Below are 17,591 nucleotides of genomic sequence, written 5' to 3' on the forward strand. Positions count from 1 at the left end.
GATTTAAAACATGAAAAAAAGTTTTGATTGGTGAAGTTGATCCATTTGACCCATATTTTTACGTATCCGTTGAAAAAGTTGAAAAAACCATTTCACTCGATGAAATAAACTCATCACAAAAAAATTAAAATTCAAAAAATAAACGAATTTTAATTTTTTTGCATGAGTGTGATTTTTATCAACTTTTTTACGAAGTACGTCAGAAAGAGGTCAAAATAAGGCAACTGAATAAATTTAAACTTTTTTTGATGTTTGGACTTGGAAATTGAATTTTTTTGAATTTTGAATTTTTTTTGTGATGATTTCAATCAAATGGACAGTGGCGTAGCCAGAGCATATCTTAAGGGGGGGGGGGGTTGATTTCGTGAGAAAGGTCCATCTTATTATCCTAGGAAGAAAAAAAAATTAGCCTGGGCGAAGCAAGGGCAAAAGCTTTTAATATGTGAAAAAACAGTGTTTTTTTATAAGAGGGGTTGATTGTTTTGGCTTCAAAATTTCAGAATTTGAATGATTTTTTTTTAATTTTCAAGTCTGAAATAGAAAAGACAAAAAGCCCAAACAAAGTGAGGGCAACAGCTCTCAAAATTTCGTGTTTTGAGCAGTAAAAAAAAAAAAACATTTTTTTCGATTTGAGGAGTTTATTTTTGGATTTACATGCACATTTTTTTGAGTTTGAATAATGGATTTTCCAGAAAGTTTTATTTTGAAAAAAAAAAATCAACAGAGCTGAGCGAAGCGAGGGCCGAAGTTTTTGAAAATTAATTATAACCCATGTAGTTAGCCAGTAAATGATTTTTTTAACTACATAGAAGTAAATTTCGTAATTCCATTCGACATTTTTAAGAGTTACTTATACTTAGGTACCTCTACCTTGAACAGGTGCAGGAAAAACTGTACTTAGCTTGAGCAAAGCGGGGGCAAAATATTTCAAAAATGTGCTATTAACTTTCAAAAAAGTCTGCATATTATAAGTCTCTTTCTAGACTGAAAATTTTCAAAATTTATCAATAACCTCATATTTTTCCAGAGCTGTGGGTCCGAAACGATTTTGGGAACGGGTTTCGGTTTTGGGATCAAAATTTATTTATTTCGGGATTGGATTTGTTTTAGTTTTGTTCTTCTAAATTTTTATTTCAGTTGCGGGATTGGAAAAATTTTTATAGGTTCCAGTTTCGGGATTTTCATTTCAACCAATTTTAAGCACAAATTGACTAATGGACCCTTTAAGGGGTCAAAAAATGGGAGTTTTTGAATGCATGTACAGTGGAGAAATTTTAATCTTCAAATTTTAACGGCGACCCTGAGCTGAAGGGGAGTTCGAGACACCCCCCCCCCCTTGGCTACGCAACTTTACCTATCAAAACTTTTTTTTCGTATTTTAAATCAAAAAACCGAATTTTTTCGCAATTTTTCAATTTTTCTAAATCGACTTTACGAAGTAATGCCATCCCCATTTTTTAATATTATGTTGTTCAGCATGAAAAGTTGTTCATAATATATTTTTTTCAGATGGTTTGAGAATCGGAACGATGTGAGAACTACGTTTTGAAACTTTTCGAGCTAATTTTTCGTACGAAAAAAAATGGCAACACTGATTTTTATGATATCATCAAAAGGCCTTTCAAAACCTCTAACTATTGGAAAAAATTCAATTTTGATAGGTATCGCGGTTATCGATCTAATGCACTGCTGAAATGGATGATACTTCAAGTTCACTGAAAACTTTGACACCCCTAGCATCAAAAAAGCGCTAGAGGGCTGCAATTTGCGCCATTGGCCATCCCTTTGGAAGGTCTTTCCGCAGGAAAAATTTCAAAAAAATCGCCGACCTCCCCCCCCCCCTCTTCCACTTGTTGGTCGAATTTACGTGGAATGACCCTCGTGTAAGTATTACAAAAACCGCCAATATTGAAAAAATACACGATAATAGAAATAATACGCGCAGTTTTTAATATACTTTGATAATCAACAGGTGGTTGGATCATGGATAGAACGATGCAGCGGCGGCTGTGACGGTGGAGGTGGGTAGCAGTGTACCTAGGTATATAGCGGAAACTACATCGCAGCATTCGGTTGACGGTAGTTCATTGTTCTGTCAATGAAGAGAATGATGTTACCAAGACAGGTAGACAGATAGACGGAGAGAAAAGCACACCAGACATGTACACGGACGTACTGATTGTAACGCGAAGCACCTATCCAACCAAGCAATAGCAACAACAACAAAAAAAAGAGAGACGAAAAAAAAACGCCAAGAAGAAGAGCAACACACAACAATAATGTAGAAAAGAAAAGAACGCACAGCAGAACAGCATACAGAGAGGAGTTGGAAAAAAAAAGGAGAAAAAAAACACCGAGGACTTTCCACGCAGAACAACAGGTGTTGGACATCCCTCCTTTGAAATAATGACAATATAATAGTTTCGCTTGTTTGGTTACTTTGCTGCTTAGGCGTTCAGGCGCATCATCTCTACGAAGCTCGGTCTCGCCGTTTTCTTATTCTCTCTCTGTATGGTGTGTTTTTTTGACGGCTAACTAGCGGCGGATGTATAACGTAATCGCGGAACCATTTGATTTCCGACCTGCCCGAGAGCCCTAGAGGCGCTTAAAACCGAGCCCAAGTTGCCAAGCTAAACAACCAACCCCTCGGTTGGTTCAATATAAATCGAATCAACGATGCCGGAAAATTTAATTAGTTTTTTGTTGCCGTTACACGCATAATCCCCGATGATGATGAAGACCGGATAAACTGTTCACTTTGTTGTGCTGTTATGTCAACTGAAATGCTAAGTCATCCTGCTACTGTTGAACGTCGCATTTCGTATTGACAACTCAATGATGGTAATGGAAAGCGAGCGAGGATTAATGGTTTTTTAAAAACCTGTTCTCCTATGCTATGTATTTCGACTTTCGACAATTAACCTTTTTATATCGACCCGAGAGATGGATTTTGACATCGGTGGCGGCGGCGCTAACGCCACCAAAGTGTGTGAAATGATGACTTTTGCAGCGCTTACCTGAGTCTGCGTTAGACCTAATGATGCAGCTAATTCAGCTCGTTCTGGTAATGCTAAATATTGCGTCCTTGTGAATCGTTTATTCAACTGTTGCAATTGAAGACTCGAATAGATGGTTCTTGGTTTACGCATTTTTTTGCCTTTACCATTGACTCGTAACGAAGTATCGTCCAAACAACATTTTTCTGCAACAGACAAACAATATGGACACAAAATTATTAACCAGCTGCGAAATATCATTTTGAAGAAAAAAAATGAGCAAAGATTTATTTCAAAAATATACATCAATGATAGAGATCATTCATTATCATTACACGATGACAAGTCTACACGATGATATATATGCATGAAGACTTTGAAACATACATCTACTGTATGATCTATCATATTATAAGCAGATTTCGCAATATAAGAGTGAAAAAAAAAACGCAGGTATACATTATTTTGTCTTATCGCCTAGTAACGCCTCGAGCCTATAAATGTAGTACTTATTAAGAAAAAAAGTAGTATAGAAGGTGTTGCTACTTATGACTACGCAATGTCTTTCTTCAAGACCACACTCACGAATGCGAACAGGTGTAAATGCAATACTACACACTTACACAGACGCATACCTGCGTGTAGGTAACCAAGCATGAGACGTAATTAGCTCTGAAAAATTTTTTTTCACAGATTAACGGCTTAGATTAGAAACTTCGAGCCTACGCGAGGATTTTCTGGTGGAATTGATACGAGTTGTCTGCCAGCAACTCACTATACTCGTAGTCGGAATCGTCGTGTTTGTTATTGCGAATTAATTTCACGCTGTTGTTTCGCGTGTACTGTGGACTTTGTCTTTGAATTATTATTGTTTTACAAAAGCACGAGAATTATGTGTTTTTCCCCCCTGCTTCATGTAGAGGTTTAGTTTTTCGATGATTATTGTTGTTGAAGGTGTTTTTACTGTTTTTAGTAAACAGACGAGAATATGTACTTGTTGCTGTACGGAGTGAATTTTCCTGGGTTAAAAATAGATTTTTAATGAAGTCTGGGTAGACGTGACCTAGTGTGAAATTGAACAGATGAGGCAGTTAGTGAATTGAACTTGATGGAATGTGTGTTAGAAAAATTAATTTAAAATTAATTCGAGTGATTAACCGAATAAAAAAAGGGTGTAAAGTCTCCTCTTCAAGGAAAGCTTTGAATCATGGATATGTTTTTTGCTTTAGTCAACTCAATGTTTAGAATATCAAGAATTCTTTGGAATTTTTTCAAAGTTTTTTAAAGTCAGAGTCGGGCTAATTTTGTATTGTGACGTTAAAAAACACTTTAAATAATGAAAATTATTGACCAAATTTTTCGTTTCAAAAGTCTTGACTGAATGTCGAGAATTCATTCAAATTTTTCTCAAGTTTTTGAAAGGCAATCAAAATAGGTACAATTTGTATAAAATAGAATCTATTCTGAATATTGAAAATCTACCACTTTTTTCTGCTTGTAGAAGTCTAAACAATATCGAAGTATCAAAATTCAAAATATCAAAAATTTATCATTTTTTAGTCTCTTTAATTCTGACATAATATCAGGAATTCATCGGAATTTTTAGGTCAAAATATATTTCAAAATCAGATAGGTATGTACTTAAGCTCTAACTAAATATTGGAAATCGATCGAATTTATTCCAAGTTTTTAAAAAGTCTGACATGATGGTCAGAAAGTCAACTAAATTTTTTTCCATGCAGTACTGATGAGATGACCTCAAAGATGAGGAAATTTCTTTTGGTGGGAGAGAATCACCATTTCCCCTCCCCTCGCAAACAATTTAATACTTTTTCGTCATCCTTGATTTTTTATTGATTGATGCTGATGAAAAGGGCAGCTGAAGATGAAAAATAAGTGTTGATGATTTTATGGATGAAAATATTACTCTAAACACATTACAATACAATCATTTCATGAAAAAAAAAACAATTTTTGCAGATTTTGTTAAGAATTGAAAAAAATGAGTTTTCAAAGTAGGTACTCTAAAAAAAAATTGTTGCAATTTTGCTCATTTTTTTCTGTGCATTCTTCAAAATTTAGTTATGGAATTTATTTAGATTTGAATTTTTTGAAGAGGGAAATCAAGGATTTTAGACATAGGTAATCGCTTTGAAATGAATTTTTTTCCGCTTTTGATGTCCATTAAATTCCAAAATTTGGTTTTCATTTTTCAAATTCAATAATTAGGTACCATAAACCATCGCATCCTTCTCCACCCCATTTGAGAGCTATTTTCTCCTCCTTCTTGGAAGAAACAACTGGATAGTGAAAATTCATCATTCAAACTTCTTTTCAGTCAAATTTCAGAATTAAAAAAAAAAGAAATCATAAACATTAAACTCTGCTGGGAAATCTCAACGATGTAGACCCTTTTTCCCTTTTGTTTTCCATATTTTTCCTGAGCCATTCTCATTTCTTGTGAATAGGGCAGCAGAGGGGGGGGGGATTCTTTGGTATTTGACCTTCACAATTTAAGCTTATAGGTACTTGGGTTTTAGTTACTGGTTTTTTGGTTATTTAAATTTCATTTTAAATATTTTTAGAACAATTTTCAACTTTTCTACCAAGTTTCGTTGAAATTTTAGTCGTTTTGGTGATTTACCCGTACATTGATTTTAATGCTTTTATTTCAGTATAGAAGAGGTTTCATCGATATTTCATGCAATTTTTAATAAATTTTACTGGAATTTTTTCACTTTTTGCTGATTCATATTTTATTTTAATGCTTTATTCGTAAGTATGAAAAAATTCAAAAATGAACCAAAATCGAACGTATTGTTTTTTTTTTGGTAGTGAGAAATTTAGCTAATTAGGTACAATATGTAGGGTAATTCATCATGTTAGGAGGAATTCGCAAATATGTGTTGTTTTTTTGGTTTGTTAAAATTTTTAAATTGGATTAATTCTTGGTTTTTTGGTTTTTAGATCATTTTTCAGAACTACATAAATAGAAGTAGAATAAACTAAAAATTATTTTAAACAAAATTAAAATTTGATTTAGGTGGGTAGGTATTTTTCACTTAATTGAAAAAAATTCTTTTAAAGAGTACCTAGGCTAATTTTTTTTTCAAAAAATTTAAATTGAGGAGTCGGCCTGCAAAGTGACCTAACTGCAAAAAATTGATTTCGAGATAAATGAGAAAAACGTGTCCTAGGAAAATGAAGTCACATTTTCGAAATCTGTTTTCGGGAATCGAAAGGGTCAACCCTCACTCACTTAATCACCTTTTCGTTTCTGAAAAATATGAACACTGGTTCGCTACAGGGTGCAACAAAAATGAAAAATGCTGCAGTTAGGTCACTTTGCAGGCCGCACATACGTTTTTTTTTGTTTTTTAGTGATATGTACGCAATTTTCTCCGGTTTTTCATTGCGTATGTTATTTTTTATGAAAGCAAAGATTTATTCATTCATTTAAGATTTTTTTATGTACAGGAAGCTGGGTAGCTAAAACTGGAGTTGTGGCTTATTCGCAACTTACGATTTTACCATTTCGAATCACTCTGGAGCCTCCAGTGCGATTTTCGATGTCTCCAAAATTTTTGAATTTCTTCAGAAGGGGTTAAAATTAATTTTGATTTCAACAAACAGTACCCTATGAAACACATTTTCGGAAAATCGTAAAAATAAGGTCACTTTGCAGGCCATGCTTTTAATTTTATCATTTTCAAGGGGAGGGGAAGGGGTGTTACGAGTGAAACTGGATGAAGGTGATATATTCCTTTTGTAGGGCATGTCCTGAACTATCAGATAGCGTTGCTATCTCAAAAATCATTTTTTTGCAGTTAGGTCACTTTGCAGGCTGACTCCTCAATTTTAGGCATTGAAAATTTTTGTTCAAATTTTTGCTTGAAAATGACTGAAATTTACTAAAATATTTACATCATTGATCCTTGCTTATCCCAGACTGAAGTACTCATGTGTTCTTCTTCCCTTTTGAAAAGTAGTTTTCGAATAATTAATTCAGCATGCATTTTTTAAAAATAAATTCACAAGTTAGAAAAACGTATTACAGTGGCGTCGCGATAAGTGAAACCTCGATATGTGAAAAAACTCAATAAGTGAAATAAAAACCTCCTTCCCTTCACCTTGGATCAATTTTACGTGTGAATCAACCTCAATAAGTGAAAAAAGGCTACCTCGTTAACTGATACTAGGATTTATCCAAAAATTATCGCGTTTACCTCTACAAGCGAAATGTTGTCTGCGTTTTACCTCTATAAGTGAAAATACCTCTTTAACTGTAAAGGTACTGACTTTTTCAGCCTCTATAAGTGAAAGAGAGCCTCGATGTTTTGCTAAAGTTAAACCATTTCCAATGGATTATGTGTCGAACAAGAAGGCATGGATGACCTGTGAGCTGTTTAAAGACTGGCTGATCAAACTAAATTCGAAAATGATCAATGAAAATCGGAAAATTTTATTGTTCAATTCATTTTTTTTCGTTTTGTTATCCGAACTTCAATAAGTGAAAATTGACCAAAAAAAAAACTCTCTAACTGAAACCTTTGTATGTGAAAAACTCGATAAGTGAAACAAAAATTTTCTTCCCTTGAATTTTCACTTATCGCGACGCCACTGTATTACTATTAGAAAGTTGAAACATTTGAATGATAAAATTTTTTTGGCACCTTTCTCCCCCCCCCCATCCTCTCTCCCAAAAATGAAATATACGTAATTATGATGACTTGAAAAGAACGAAAGTCTTTTAAAATTCTGACCACCCCTTCCCTTCACCTTCAAACCAATGTGAAATATCTGGAGAATGATCTGCTGAAGTACTGTTTTCTTCGTTTTGGATTTTTGTATGATATCTCGTGGAACGTGCTAGATATTAAAATCTTGAAATTGATAAATTTTGTCGATGAACATGGTAAAAGTCTTGTCCTAGAATAGAATCCGAGATTTTGTGTGCATATGTTTTATTTCAGGGATTATTTTGAAATTTCAAATCATGTTCAATTGCACATTTCAACAGTAGAATTTTTCAAAATGAATCGAAATTCCAATAATTTTTTGAAAAATTTGTCAATCCTTGGGTGTAATGTGAGATTTTGGCTCACCTTGATGTCTAGAAAGTACTCAATTTTGAATCATTTCACTATTAATTTTATGTACGTATACGAAAAAACTACACGAGTACGTAGGTTAATATTTCTCTCTTTTTTTTTTACCAGTTATCTAATGTGAAAGGTATATACGAGTATTCCCAACTCGTACATACGTTGGCTGTACTGTGTGTGTACTTAGTATGCATTCGCGCCTCGTATATCCTCCTACATCGAATATTTCGTAAGTATTGGTGAACGCCTATAAAGACGAATATTTTTCGACTAATTATCATTGAATGGTTTGGAAATGTACTCGTACTCTTCGTTGCCTACAGTACTCGTACTCGAAACAACAACTGATAACAAATGAAAACGCGATGTTCTTGCATACCATACCACAAGGATTACCTAGTTCTTTACGTGCACAAATTTCCAAGTCGAAGCATTTGGTGTATAAAAAGGAAACATATGTTAAAGCAGTTACCTTCATGTTACATACACCTCATCGTGAGTAATGTTACCTTATTGTTCAACCATACACGCAGGTTGGGAAAAACAGAACCAATGCAGCTTTTGGCCCCAGGTAACAGGCTATCATCTGCTGGTTATTGAGTCTTTCACGTACTCGTATATTACCAATGTGGAAATGGAAAACTAGATACTCGTAAATTTTTTTTTCGCCAAAATAACGTCATTAGTCTAAAATTGTGTTACCTACAATGTTTTATGTGCGAAGAATACGCGTGTACTTCAATAATTGAGATTACGCAAAAAAAAAAATGTATATCTCGGTGAAAAAAAAAAGAAACAGGTTTCGTTTAAACAGAACTAGTTTATATGTATCTATGTAGTATGTATGCTGTATACCTACGGATCATATTAATATATATCTTTTAATCATAAAAGAAGTTATTACAAAAAAAAAAAATCAACTACTGGTAGTACCTATCGAAGAACGTGGATGCCCGAAGGTTTAAATATTTAGTGCATAATGAACGTCGTCCCGTTTCAGGGCCACCGAAATCTAGCCCAAGCCCCGGGTTCCGATCACGTGGTTATAAAATTTTCAATGTTGATCTATCGAAGTGATATTGGCAGGTCTTTTGTTCTACAACATACGCGATTCAACGATATCGTAGGTACCTTATTCCTCTATATACACGTTGTGTAATTCGAGAATATTTAGGCGGTTAAGGTATATAGGTACGTGTAATAATATTATGTAGGTACCTAGTATGTTTTTTCTCCTGTAATATGTATGGCTCCCGGAATACATGCTTGTTTGAGAACTGAGAATGAGAAGTTCTCAGTAAAAGTCTCCACTACACAGGTGTAAGTTTTTTCAACGCAGGCAATTTTACCAAGGTAAACTACTCACGCCCTACAGAAATTTCGTATTTTATTTTGATTGATTATTGTCGCGGTTGAATTTGAATTTATAGGTTCATTTTTTGACGCGATCCGTTTTTTATTTATGACTCGGATGATGTTACTTTTTAACGTATTTGTATATAGAGAGGTACGGGATGCCTTCTAGATACAACGGTGTAGGTGTTTCTTCGAACCCATATTGATTTATTTTTTCATTTTTTTTTTGATCAACGTGATGCGACGACGGTGGGTTTTTTATCTATACACAGTTGAAAGCTCGAGCTTGAAGGTGAGGTTTTTCAGGGGGTGGTGAGATGGAGGCGTGTGATGTAGAAATATTTTGGAGTTTGAGGTGTCTTGTTTGCGGTATGAGCAGCGAGAAAATGTTCATGCCGGTGCCCTCGGGGGAATGTTTTATTCCCTCCTGTTCACCTTCCTCCCTCGAAGTGTTTTGATACTTCGAATGAAGTGAAGTTTTTACGAGAATACTTGTAAGGCAATCTGACACCGCTATTTGGAATTTTGTCAGTATTATTTTGGAGCCAGTATGTATTTCAGGATTCTTGTAACTTTGTAAGAGTAGGTAAATCAACAGAAAAATAGGAATATTTTATTTAGGCAGGAAATTTTATGCTTCACAATTTTATTCTTCATTCGCAGAATCCTGGTCATTTTTGAAAAATTTATTTCTTGTAATGAAGCAATTGAATTTTCACTGTAAACTTTCGTATCAGATTGTTTGATTTTTCAAAGAAATCATTTTCCATGACTTTTCCGGTTTTCCAGACCAATTTTTTCATTTTTCCAGATCTTTCAAGTATCAATACCTACACACAAAGTAGGGTGAGGAGGGAGGAGGACGACCGTGTAAAGGATGTACATGCATCGGGGTATTTTGACCCTCTGAACACAATTCCAGTTTTTTTTTTCAATTAAAGATTTTTCAATAGTAGAAAAGCGCAAAAAATCGATGTTATTGAGGACCTTTCACAGTCGAGTAAAAATGCAAGGTATCCATCAGTCTGGCTAATTCTACTATGGTATAAGTTCCGCTTTTTTCCTGCTTTTTATCAAAAAATTAATTGAGAGGCGTTTTGCGATATGGGTCCTTGTGGTGATTCGATGTTTTTTTTTTTATTGGTGATTCCGACTTACTTTTTCACGAGAAATCGAATGCTGCAATCAGATTTCGCCTATCTCATCAACTTCTCGTTTTAAAAATTACTTGAACATGAATACTCAAAAACTCACATTTTTGGGAAATTGAAAAAAAAGTTTTTGTTTGTTTTTGATTTAAAAAAAAAAATAAAAAAAGGTCGATGGAAAAATTGTTTTATTGTTGTTACCTATGTAAAATTTCATGGGGAATCCGAATTTCTCGGTATTTTTTTGCGGGGTAGTCTGTAACGTTGTGTAAATTCGACTGTTCACCACAAGGTCCCTTTTCTAAATCACGCATATCAGGCGATGATAAACGAATTTCGTAAAAATTTCCCCTCCAACCTATGCGCAAGACAACACTGCACCCGAAAATCAAAAAAAAAAAAAAATCGAAAAAATCGAAGCGATTCGATGTTTTCTCTCTCCTGAAAAAATCGAAATATCACCACAAGGGCCCTTATCTTTGGTTTTTTCAACCGAACTTCAAATTTTTCAATTTTTATCCTCCTAGAATTTTGAAAAATTCATTTGCTTTCAAAATTAGCCAACTCTTTGAAACTTTCCATTTCGCAAATGGGAAAATTACAAAAATTCTCTAAAAATAAATTTATTTCAAAGAGCAAGATTGCATTTTTAAAAAATGAATAAATCCATTGAAAAAGTATGATAGAAACGTTGTATCGATGTTCTAAACCGATATTTTTTGAAAAGTAATATTCTAAAAATCAATTTGCTGGTAGATCTTTACAGAAAAAAAAAGTTTAAAACATGAGGAAAATTTCATTTAAAACGCACATAAAAAGTTTGAAAATTCGAAAAGCGAAAATTTAAGTAGTATAAAGGTGTTGTCATTATACCCCACCTCTCTCCCACCGAAAAATACGAATATCCGATAACATTAAAAAAACGAGAAATCGGCATGTAAAATGTTGGCGTCCTCCCTCCCCTCCCCTCCCCTCCCCTCAGGAAAAAAAGAAATGTTTAACTCCAAGTGTTTGCAAAATGTCTTTCCAAGCAAAAAATTGCAGTTGTAAGGATATTATGCTTGATACGCTCTACTCCCCCCCCCCCCCTATCAACAAAATCGTGGAATATGTAAATATGTTGGAAACGCAAAAAAAGGACATACCAGGTGTTGACCCCCTCCCCTCCCTCCTGAATCAAAAAATGAAGTACAAATTTGAAACATGTCCTGTCAAAGTCCTGCCTTCTAATTTTGACATTTTGTTAAACTTCTTGAAAAAATGTCAAACTGAGCCGAAATCGCTGATAAAATTCATCCTGGACCCATCATTGATACCCAACTTTGTGCAAAAAAAAAAAAATGTAAATTTTCATTAAATCAGAATATGAAATGGAGAATTGAAAAAAAATTGACTTGGAGACAGTAACTAGGTCTAAACTTTTTGATTTTTTTTCAGTATAAAAATACATGACTTGAGGTATTTGTACGTAAGGGTTTTGAATCAGGCAGGGCCATGAACTTCCCCTCCCGACTCTGTTCTTTCATCAATTTCATCAGGTTGATGTGCAATTTTTTTTTCTTCAAATTACTCGAAAAATCAGTTTGGAAAGTTTGCCATGGGTAAAATTTTTCATTTTTCTTCACTGTAAAAAATCTCAAAAACTTTATTATTCTTTACCGTTTTTCTGGTAGATTATGATGGTTTGAGGCGAGAAAAAAAATCTAATTTTCGGAACGAAAACGAGCATTTGGTCAATTTTATTTTTGTTTTCTCATTTTTTTACGAGTATTAACGTTTCTTTTCGGCGTTTTAACAAAAAAAAAATGTAAAATTTTTTCTTCTCTCACGATTTTGAATATCGAGAAATCAATAACGTTTGCTAAATCATCGATGTATGTAATTTGGCCAATTTTTTAATTTTTTTTTAATTTTTAGGGACTTGGGTGACTTGGATCTTAAATTTCTTTTTAGTGAAATTTTTTCATTCTCATTGTACTCTAATCAGATAAAAAATGTACATGACTTGTAAAATTTTCCACAAAATCAGTGAATTTTACCGATTTTTTCAAAATTTTTGATGATTTTTATAGTAACTTGATTTCCTATTTTATTTGAGTGACATTTTCCCATTTTCATCATGCTCCAATCAACTGAAAAAATCTGAAAACTTGCTCTGAAAAATATCGAATTTCACTACATAATTTTTCAAAATTTCTGTTGAATTTCTAATTTTCTGAACTTTTGATTTTGTTTTAGCTAAATTTTTTCATTCTTTCTGTCTTGTAATTATTTTTGTTAAATTTCAGCCATTTTTTGTTGATTCTGAGCGAGAAAGCACTCCAAAATTATCAGTGATGGTTAACTTTTTTTTTCAAATGGAGTTTTAAGATGAGGTGATTTTTATTACTATCCGAATATTTCCACCAAAAAAAATGGCCAGCTCGAAGATTTTTTGTACAATTTTGGCGGGAAAAAATGCAAACTTGAAATGAGTAATTTGCATTTTAATCGATAATCTTCCCCCATCTCATTTAATTTTCCTACTCCCCAAAAATATTTCCTCAAATTAATCCATCGAACGAATTCGATCACCTGCTGTCTTTCCAATATGTTACTATACATAAGTTATAGATTTATAGCACTGTTCATACGTACTATGGCATATTTGAAAAGACAATAGGTCGAAGTTATGCAAATGTGTACATAAAGGGCCATTATGAGGGACAATACTATGTACACGCGTAGTACACACGTCGCCTTGACAACTTACACATGCGTTTAATAGGTCGCTGACATAAATACCGCGCACCTATAGTAGTACCACAGAGACTATATTATTGTGAATTGCTTTAAAGAAGGGCTATTTCGGCCATATAGAATTTATACGTCCGCGTCGGACTAGTTCAGTCGGCGTCGCCAAGATTAAGTTCTGGGGTGGGTGCGTCTGTTCGTATTATAGCTGTACTCTATGAGACTATAGGTGCATAAAAATTGCATTTTTATACTGACGTGAGACCTAGACCTATGCATCTAGGTTTACGTAGGTACTCGTACATGAATTTATGACGAGAAGGCATCATTTATATACGTATACTAGCGGGCTTAATTGATTCGCTATGTACGTAAAGAAAAAGAAAAAAAAACGGAAAAGTACGCAAAGTTCAATACGGTATGATTGTAAAACCGCGTGTGTGAGAAAAAAAAATATGAGAAAAAAGCATAGGTACAGACGCGGGGATCTGTACTGCAGCTTATACCCTACGAGTATACCGCAGTCCGCAGCAGTCAGCACGAACCAGATTTTATTGCCGCTGTAAAAACGCCTATGTACAAGTATTCTTTCAATTTGTACTAGTTTTTTTTTTCTGCGCGCACCATGTCGTCGTACACAAGATACAGTATACTCGTACCTGCGCTTCATCGCGGATTATAAGAATTAAAAAACACGTATAAAAAGAATACTATACATAGACCGAAGGCATAGCAGGTGGATGTGTGTAGTGAGTACGGAGACCGACCTATACCTAAAGGTATGGTATAGCGTAGTATTCGAGTAAAAAAGACAAAAGAAGGAAGTAAACGTATAGCCAGGGAATTTGAAACAACTATCGTAACTAGAATGGCACCACTATACGTATATACTATACTATAATATAATATAACAGTTTACGCAGCATATATACTACAAAAACATGCGGCAATCATGTACACATACCAAAGATTCCGACCTTCAGCTATGTACAACTAACCGTTCTTATGACGAAAAAGATCTAAGGTGTACCTCTTTGTACTGTGAGCTACGAGTATGTGCGCAGATTCTGGTAGAATTCGAGAAAAATGAAAAAAATACACGAAGGGGTTCCAGAGGGGACGGGGTTATGGTTACGGTTTCTGGTTCTTAGGAATTGAGACATGGGGGGGGGGAATTCTGTAGGTACAGGCAGGATCCAAAATTGGAACTAATCAATGTGAACTTCAATTTTTGCGAAATTTATGTACCCTACCAATCTTTTTTTCAAATTTTTCTGGAAACCACAGATATTTAAACTTGGGCTCCGAATTTGGCAAAAGGATAAAATGCTGCCTTCTCACCAGTCGAGTCCTCGATGAGTTCAGATCACAATGTTAACTTCATTGTGTTTGATCAACAAGGATACCTATAGGCCCATTAGTTCCTTTTTTCTTTTCAACTTGGATATTTTCAACTGAGAAAATTGAAATGATACGGAGCTGATGATGATGAATTTTGAAAATATAATTTTGAACATCCTTTTTAATCTTAATTACCCTATTCTTAATTGGAATTGTGATTTAATTTTTGTAAAAATTTTGATTTTTAAATGTGTTTTTATTTTGTTTTGTTGCAGGTAAGCTTTCAAATCGTGTTTTTTCCTTCACTCGATGACATCTTGAATGGTAACTTTTTCAATGAATTTTATTTAATATTTTATAAGCTGATTTATTGGTTTTAAAATAACTCTGAGTTGGTTCTTCAGAACAAATAAAAACCTCTAAGTAGGTCTTTGCAAAAAAATGTCCATTCAAGAAATTAAAGGAGCTACACATCCTTTTATGTACAGCAAGACTTATCAGAAATGATAAGAATTGGATGAGTAAGGCCATCGAGAGGGAGATCTATGTCAGAAATTCGCCTCGAGCTTTGATTTTCTAGCAGGCCTGAAAAATTAAAGAGACTGAGATAAATAATTAATACTTGATCGATCATATTTTATATAGATTTTGGACTTACAAAAATTTCCTTACAAGTTGCAATTTTTATGCTTCTGATAGATTAACAATTGATCAAACCAATTTTTTCACAATTTGATTTTTTGAGGAAGAGAGATGAAGGCCTGGAGGGGGACTAAAATTTATTTTCTTCGGGCACGTTTTGGTTCTGGTGGAGAGGGAGAGGTGCAATGCTGAACTCATTATGTATGTTTTTGCAAATAATTTGTGCAATTTCCAGAAATTTTTGTTTGAAGCTTTTACAATACAGGCATGACTCAAAAAAATTGGCTGGATCTGATTTCGTAAAATCAGATGAATCTGCATGGTTTTTCTTTTATTTGAATATGGAAAATTTCCTGAGAAATTTTCAGGCTTTTCCTCCGAATCCGGTGATAATTTCTCGAAATCGTCAAAATTCAGTTGATAGTGAAAAAAAATCCAAAATTTATTCACAGAGCTACAAAATTATCCATCAGTGATTTTCCCAACATTTCAAGTCTTGTAGGGCTCGTAATCGGTTATTTTTATTACTTTTCAAGTACCTAGTTGATAAAATTGCTAAAAAAGTAACTTTTGGTTACTTCCCACAAATTTTGGTTACTAAAGCTATTTTTTTTTTAATTTTCAAAAATTCGATTTTTCCAAATATTACTCCTATTTTTTGAAAAAAAAGAAACAAGATGTTAATAATTATTAAAAATTTGTATAAGTATGCAAAAAGTTTTACAAATCTAATTTTTTCCCAAAAATTGCTTAAAATACTTGCTTTTAATATTTTTCCAAAAAAAAAGGTTACGTTTTTATCACAAAGATTTAAAAAAGTATCACTTTTCGGTCAGTAATCTCCAAAAAATTTGCTATTTGCTAAAAATCATCAAAAATTTTTGATTCCTACCAAATTGCTAAAAATTTTGCTTTTTTTCTACAAATGCCAAAAATGGTCGAAAAGCTTCAAATTTTTGCTAAAATTTACTAAATAGTTTCGTCTTTTGTGTTTGCCAGAAATTTACTAAAAGTTGTTTTATTTTTACAAAAAAAATTCCAAGACGTCAATTTTTTCCAAAAGCTGCTCCAAAATCTAGTTTTTTGGCCAAAAATTAACAAAAATTCAACTTTTATGTCAAAAATTGCAGAAAAAGTTTTACTTTATTGTCATTAAAAAGAGTTGTGAAATAGATAGTGTTACTTTTCTGACGAAAATTCTGGAAAACTATCATTTTTTGCCAGTAGTTGCTAAAACATCCTTTTATGTATAGGTATTGTGAATTATATTTTTAATGAAATGTTCTGGCTTTTTTTGTTTTTTTTTTCGTATGTTAAAACGTTTTTCTCACGTCTTGTAACTTTTTGGGCTACATTTTGGTTACTTTGTTGAACTGTTTTGGTTACTAAAGTTACTTTATTTTTTAATTTTTCAAAAATTCATTGTCCTATTTCCCAAAAATTGCCAAAAATACTTGCTTTTACGCTAAAATTCTCGATGCCTCACTTTTTGGTTATCATTTTTTTTAAACAGTCACTTTTTTATCAAAAAGATTCAAAAAGTATCACTTTTTTGTCAATAATCTCCAAAAAATTTGCTTTTTGCTAAAAATTATCAAAAATTTTCACTTCCAACCAAATTGCTAAAAATTTTGCTTTTTTGTCCACAAATGCCAAAAAGCCTCACATTTTTGCTAAAATTTACTAAATAGTTTCGCTTTTTTGTCATGCTAGAAATTACTAAAAAAAATTTTTTTTTTTACGAAAAAAAAAATCCAGACGTCAATTTTTTCCAAAATTGCTCCAAAATCTAATTTTTTGGCCAAAAATTAACAAAAATTTCACTATCATGTTCAAACCAGAACTGTTTGATTGAACCAGGCAAAAATTACGATTTTTTTGGATTTATTTGAGTGCTTCTCAGGGAATCAAAAAAATACTAATCATACTTGACTTTCATACAGAGTTCTTGAGATTATTGTGGGGGGGGGGGGTGAAGAAATTGGAAGTGTGAAAACCCCAATTTTCAAGCATCACTCGCATGAGCTTTATGGGGCACCAATACTCTTACCTTTCAATAATACAACTATAATAGTTTTTCTGAACGTAAATAAATCAATTCGCGTGAAAATACAACTTTTCAAAAATAACTTCCCGAGTTATTTCAATTGTTCTATTGATTTGGTTCTTTGTATGCTTATTAGCCTTTTAATTACTCTGCAATCTGAATAATGATGTTTATACAAACATTATATTATGCACACATCATTTGTTCGTTCACAGAACCTATA

The 17,591-nt window shown here is 33.3% G+C and overlaps 1 protein-coding gene and 1 long non-coding RNA gene across 2 annotated transcripts in view; one reads left to right on the top strand and one right to left on the bottom strand.

The window, feature by feature from the left end:
- The window catches only part of Dll (Distal-less), a 96,328-nt gene that overhangs the window by 11,475 nt on the left and 67,262 nt on the right, over positions 1-17,591 (bottom strand). The window contains exon 3 of the mRNA XM_065360184.1: positions 3,018-3,202. Coding sequence (XP_065216256.1) covers positions 3,018-3,202 — 185 coding nt within the window. The remainder of the gene's footprint in view (positions 1-3,017; positions 3,203-17,591) is intronic.
- The window catches only part of LOC135842636 (uncharacterized), an 88,340-nt gene that overhangs the window by 7,171 nt on the left and 63,578 nt on the right, over positions 1-17,591 (top strand). The gene's annotated exons all lie outside the window — the stretch shown is intronic.

This window comes from Planococcus citri, chromosome 4, assembly GCF_950023065.1.
Source record: "Planococcus citri chromosome 4, ihPlaCitr1.1, whole genome shotgun sequence".
Classification (NCBI taxonomy): Eukaryota; Metazoa; Arthropoda; class Insecta; order Hemiptera; family Pseudococcidae; genus Planococcus; species Planococcus citri.